The sequence below is a fragment of the Chrysemys picta genome, chromosome 14, assembly GCF_011386835.1.
Source record: "Chrysemys picta bellii isolate R12L10 chromosome 14, ASM1138683v2, whole genome shotgun sequence".
NCBI lineage: Eukaryota > Metazoa > Chordata > Testudines > Emydidae > Chrysemys > Chrysemys picta.
The window spans coordinates 28,036,453-28,042,662 of NC_088804.1; the positions used below are offsets into that span (position 1 = coordinate 28,036,453).

General features: G+C 47.4%; 1 protein-coding gene across 1 annotated transcript; it reads right to left on the bottom strand.

Moving 5' to 3' along the window:
* Window positions 1-1,024: 1,024 nt before the first annotated feature.
* Window positions 1,025-4,088, bottom strand: LOC135975695 (uncharacterized). Its single transcript, XM_065567736.1, has 2 exons — window positions 2,668-4,088; window positions 1,025-1,674 (listed from the first exon to the last, which is right to left on the bottom strand). Exons 1-2 carry the CDS (start codon window positions 3,386-3,388, stop codon window positions 1,202-1,204), a joined length of 1,194 nt encoding a protein of 397 aa, XP_065423808.1. The 5' UTR covers window positions 3,389-4,088; the 3' UTR covers window positions 1,025-1,201.
* Between the last annotated feature and the right edge of the window lie 2,122 nt (window positions 4,089-6,210).

A 6,210-nucleotide genomic window follows, 5' to 3' on the forward strand; every position in this document is an offset into this window, starting at 1 on the left:
GTCTGTTTAGACGGCTGCAGGAAGGTATTTACTTCCCGGACCACAAAATAACTGTTGGGGATGTGGAGATGCCTATAGTGATCCTCGGGGACCCAGCCTACCCGCTAATGCCCTGGCTCATGAAGCCCTATACAGGCGCCCTGGACAGTGAAAAGGTACTCTTCAACTACCGTGTGAGCAAGTGCAGAATGGTGGTGGAGTGTGCTTTTGGACGTCTCAAGGGGAGATGGAGAAGCTTACTGACTCGCTCTGATCTCATCGAAACCAATATCCCCATTGTTATTGTAGCTTGCTGTGTGCTCCACAATCTCTGTGAGAGCAAGGGGGAGACCTTTATGGGAGGTTGAGGCAAGTTGCCTGGCTGCTGATTACGCCCAGCCAGACAGCCGGGCGATTAGAAGAGCCCAGCGGGACGCGCTGTGCATCCGGGAGGCTTTGAAAGCCAGGTTCCTCAGTGAGCAGGGTAACCTGTGACTATTTAGTTTGTTTACAGAGAAGCTGAACCTGCCCCCGTTTCTTTACCCAGTGGATGTTCACTATCCTCTCCAGTTTCATACCCCGTTCACCCCCTTCCAACCCACGTTTAATAATAAAATCACTGAAAATTTGTTAATGAACAACGTTTTCTTTATTACTGTTTTCGCGGTAAAGTGTTGAAACTGGGACGCAGACTGTGGTGGGGAGCGGGTGTAGTGTAGTGATGCAAAGGACGCTTCTAAACTAGAGGAATGACAGGCTCCTGCTTCTACAGTGGTCCGCACTGGTGGACTGATTGTTTCAATGAAGCCTGCCACCCCTCCTGTTCGGGACTCTGTCTGTGGGGGCTATGTGAGTTTGTGGCAGGGGGAGGACGGTTACAGATCCGCTGCTGCATGGCTCTGTGATCCAGGATAAGGACCGCTGCATAAGATCTCTAACCGCCCTCCCGCACCACAAAGTCACATAGCCCCCCACACACAGACAATGAAAACCACCTCCCAGACTGACCAGGGTGCCTAGTGACTGCACTGTGTGTGTGACCTGCTGCTGAACCTGCCCCCGTGTCTGTACCAACCCCCTTCCTCCCCCTTCAAGCAGACTGTCCTCTAAAAAAACATGATGGAAACAGTAATTAACAGAAACATATTTTTTATTAGCAACTGGACAGTTAGGGGATGAAACTGGGATGGGGGCTTGGGTGAGGCGGGAAGGAAAGGAATTATCAAATTTTGGGGAATGACAGCTTTCTGCCACTTGAGCAGTCTACAGGGGTAGAGTGACAGTTTTCACGGACTCTGGAGCCCCTCCTTCTTGGTACTTTGGGTGAGGGGGGTATGGGACTTTGTGGCGGGGGACGGTGGTTACTGATAGACTGCAGTGGGGCTCTGTCCTCCTGCCTCCGGTCCTGCAGAACATCCACAAGGCGCCGGAGCGTGTCCGTTTGCTCCCTCATTAGTCCAAGCAGCGTTTGAGTCGCCTGCTGGTCTTCCTGCCGCCACCTCTCCTCCCGTTCGCTGTGTGCTCGCTGGTACTGGGACATGTTCTCCCTCCACTGAGTCTGCAGGGTTGCCTCGGCTCCCTCGGAGCAGCCCATAGGTTCTGAGAACATGTCGTCCCGTGTCCTTTTCTTTCTACACCTAATCTGTGCCAGCCTCTGGGAGTCTGATGACCGGGTAGGTCGGGAGACAGTCACAGCTGTGGGATGGGAAAAAGGGAGTGAATTCTTCAGAAAAGTACATTTTTTGGTGAACAAAGAAAATAGTCTTTCTCTGTGAACAAGACCATTCACAGCACCTATCACATGTGCACTCAGGACAAGGTCGAATTTTCGGCGTTCGCATTCAGTCCCTGGGGTCTTGCAGTGCAGATCACAGAAGCGGAACAGCACAGCGGAATTTGTGTAGCGGGCTGACATGGTAAGCCGTAGACTTGTGGCAGCTTAAAACTTTAATAATAGCACTGCCCTACTTTCACGTTCAAAGCAATGCTCCTAGCGTTGGCCAGTTCCTGCTGCCAGCAATCCGGCAAGCATGAACTCTGCCCCTGTCCCACCCCCTCGCGGCTGTCCCCGGGAAAGATACCTCTATGCTGCCCCTCTCCCGCCTCCACCGCATGGCTGTAAACCTCCGGTTACAGTTCTGTAAAGGAACAGGCAAGCAGTCCCAATACTAACATTCCCCTAATTCAAAGCAGGTCACCATGAGCGACATCACTCTGATGCGGATTTCAGACAGCGACAAGGAATGCATGCTTCGGGAAAGCCTGCAAAGACCAGGGCCCTATGCCGCCATGCTGTGCAAGGCAATGATACCTGAGTACTTGATGATAGCCTGGCACGGAAACGTTTCATACTACGGAGGACACAACAAGGCCGCTCTCCCAAGGAACCTCATGCAAAGGCTTTCCAGTTACCTCCAGGAGAGCTTCATGGAGATGTCCCATGAGGATTTCTGCTCTATCCCCGGACATATAGACCGAATTTTACTGTAGCTGCACTTGCAAGGACTAAACAGTAGAGCGCCTAGGGCAAACCAATCAAGATATACCGGACATTGTTAGATTTTTTTGCAGCAGTTGCACTGCCACAGACTAAACCTTTAAGTGCCTAGGACAATCTAATCATGAAAAACCCACAGTTAATATTAATGTTCTGTTTAAAATAAATGTTTACATGTTTAAAACACTTACCGGCTGATCCTTCCCCTGATTCTGGGTCCGGGTTAACGCCTGGGGACGGTTGGTAGGGGATCTCTGTGAGGGTGATGAAGAGATCCTGGCTGTCTGGGAAATCAGCGTTGTAAGCGCTGTCGACTGCCTCGTCCTCCTCATCTCCTTCCTTATCTTCCCCGTCCACTACCATCTCAGAGGAAGCGGGCATCGACAATATCCCATCCTCAGAGTCCACGGTCAGTGGTGGGATAGTGGTGGCGGCCGCACCTAGGATGGAATGCAGTGCCTCGTAGAAACGGCATGTCTGGGGCTGGGATCCGGAGTGTCCGTTTGCCTCTTTGGTCTTCTGGTAGCCTTGTCTCAGCTCCTTGATTTTCACGTGGCACTGCATTGCATCCCGGCTGTATCCTCTCTCTGTCATGGCTTTGGAGATCTTCTCGTAGATCTTTGCATTCCGTCTTTTTGATCGCAGCTCCGAAAGCACGGACTCATCGCCCCACACAGCGATCAGATCCAAGACTTCCCGATCAGTCCATGCTGGGGCCCTCTTTCTATTCTGAGATTGCATGGCCATCTCTGCTGGAGATTCAAACCGCCCAAACAGGAAAAGGAATTCAAATTTTCCCGGGGCTTTTCCTGTGTGGCTGGTCAGAGCATCCGAGCTCGGACTGCTGTCCAGAGCGTCAACAGAGTGGTGCACTGTGGGATAGCTCCCGAAGCTATTAGCGTCGATTTCCATCCACACCTACCATAATTCGACATGGCCATGTCGAATTTAGCGCTACTCCCCTTGTTGGGGAGGAGTACAGAAGTCGAATTTAAGAGACCTCTATGTTGAACTAAATAGCTTTGTTGTTTGGACGGGTGCAGAGTTAATTCGATTTAACGCTGCTAAATTAGACATAATCTCCTAGTGTAGACCAGGCCTCAGGCTTAGAATCATAGAATATCAGAGTTGGAAGGGACCTCAGGAGGTCATCTAGTTCAACCCCCTGCTCAAAGCAGGACCAGTCCCCAGACAGATTTTTGCCCCAGATCCCTAAATGGCTCCCTCAAGGATTGAACTCACAATCCTGGGTTTAGCAGGCCAATGCTCAAACCACTGAGCATCCCTCCCCCCACCAATGTACTGTGGCCAATGGCCAACCATTGTACACCGAGTAGGATTACAGATACCAGCCTATTTTAAAAGATTATTTTAAAAGGTTTACATGCTGTACAGTCGTTTCACAGGCTGGTTTGGATTAGTAGTCTAAACAGCCCAGTCTGGTGTTTGGAAGGGAGTAGGTTACCTCCCCTAATAAATGGGCTTTTGAACACTACCAGAATGAGAAACACTGGAAATTCACCAAACTTCTTAGGCTCAATTCCAGTTAGCATTAAATATATGGTTTTGAGTATTTGTGAAGGACTCCAACATTGCCACCCCCTTGCAAAAAGAAGTCTAGGGAGTGGATTGATAGTTTTAGAAAGGGTATAATCTTTTTCATGCCTTTAAAGAGACCATCACGCTGAGGGTAAACCTAACAATTATTGGAATAAATGAGATAAAGGAGGAAAATCTTGGGATCCTTTCTGATCTCTCACAAATACGGAAGAGTTTGCAAACACTGATATATTAACCAGATGTACATCACTCAAGTGATTTCTTTGGCCAGCCAAGCCAGACTGTATCAGTGCATTAGAAGGCAGAGCCGTACTCCTGACCTCAGAATAAGTAATGAGCCAAGCTCTCTTTCTCTAGGCAGCATTCCTTTCCAGCCACATCAGGAAAAGTTCCCCAAAGTATTTACTTTTTGATTTCAGTTTCTGCTGACTATAACTCTGCCACATTCCTACACATACACAAAACATATGTTTGTAAAATCTTTATTTTATCATGGAAGCCCCCACCGAGCAGGATTTTAGATCATTGTTTTAAAATTCAGACATCAGTAATGCCAAAGTCTATTATTCTTACACAGAGGGTGTTTTTTGGCAGGTCATCTGCTGGGCCCCTGGCGTTTATTGTTCCGTCCCACACACAGGCTTTAATGCATCTTAACTGTGAGACATGCTGAAAGTACTGCACCGTAAGAGCTGGGGAGAACATGGTCAGAATGTTCTGTATATGAGTGAGTCCAGCACAATATGTCAGATCAAACCTCTGTGCAGACTCTTTTCCCCTGGGATTTATGCTCTTAGTCTTTGCATGATGCTTTTCCTTGTTAAATGGACATTTCTTTAAAAATACTCCAAACAAACAGATTTTCTTTTGCAGCAGGAACTGAGCACCAGCAAGACTTGTGAATTTAAAAAGAACAACCTCCCCAGCCCACGCACTGCCAGAGCTCAGCTCCATTGAGCTTCTGCTTGCACTGCAAACTGCGTCTGCATCATTTGTATCCCTTCTAACGTAGGTAGGCCAATGGTTAAAGCATAGGCCTGAGTGTTAAGTGTGCTGGTTTCAATATCTGGCTTCCTATGGGACCGAGGGCAAGTCACCAAACTTCTCTTCATGTCAGTTTCCTCACCTGTAAAATTGCAGTTAAGTGAGGCTTGTGCTGGGATTTAAAAAACCCCTAATGGATTTAGGTGTCCAACTCCTACTGAAGTTCAATGGGAGCAAATTACCTGCCCTACCCATGTCCCTTTGTACACTGCCAGAATTATGAACACTGGAAGTTCATTAAATTGCTTAGGCCTATCTTTAGTTACTAGGAGTTGGGTGCCTAATCCTTTAGATTCCTTTGCAAATCCCATCTTGAATTAATGTCAGTAAAGTGTTGTGAGATCCTGGGAAGAGGAAGAGGCTATGGAATTGCAAAATATTCCAGTTGGAACATCTGACTCAGAGATAAGAAGTGAGTGAGTAGATTTGTTCTGGTTTGGTCTGTGTCAACATGACTACAGGGATCAGCCGGCTGGAATTCTGTGAGAGCAGTTACACCAATATCTCCTCCTCTGTGAGAGGGCTGGAAAATAAGAAGTGCAGAGATGCCTTGGGAAGAGTTAAACTTTGCTGAGTCTTTGCCAGCTCAGCCCGATGTGGCCATTGCAGTGAATGACAACAAACAGAATATTTAATATGAACAGTATTCGTGTTTTGCTTTTTCAGTTAATTTGATTTCAGGTGAAATATGCCAGGATGATTGAAGGGATCTGCTTACCCACTCTGGCAATGCACACTTTCCCCCCACCCTACCGATTTCTTCTAGAGATGAGTGGGTAGTTCAGTAGCCTTTCCATTCAAACGTTGGTGCCTCTGCTTAGAAAGTCGAACGTTGCTCATTCTGGTGGTCGTTTTTGGGATGCCGATACTGTCCACTAGGAACTTGGAGTCCATCATCTCATGTCAGATGGAAGAACTTTCTTCATTACCAACTTGCTGTGAATTTGAATCAGCAACCTAGAGACAATAAGTTAAGATGTCAAATATGTTGATTATACAATATGAAATATGACTAAGAGCATGTTTTCATATTTAAAGTGGTAAGGAGTAAACTGAGCAGTGTGAGAATACCATTTAAGGATACAATGTATTATAATGTATCTGGTTATCTTCTTAATTTGGGGATTTAA

Coding starts and splice junctions, on each gene's coding strand:
- LOC135975695 (XM_065567736.1), bottom strand. CDS start 3,388: ATGGAAATCGACGCTAATAGCTTCGGGAGCTATCCCACAGTGCACCAC. Junction 1,675..2,667: donor ATCAGGGGAAGGATCAGCCG/GTAAGTGTTTTA, acceptor CCCATCCCACAG/CTGTGACTGTCTCCCGACCT.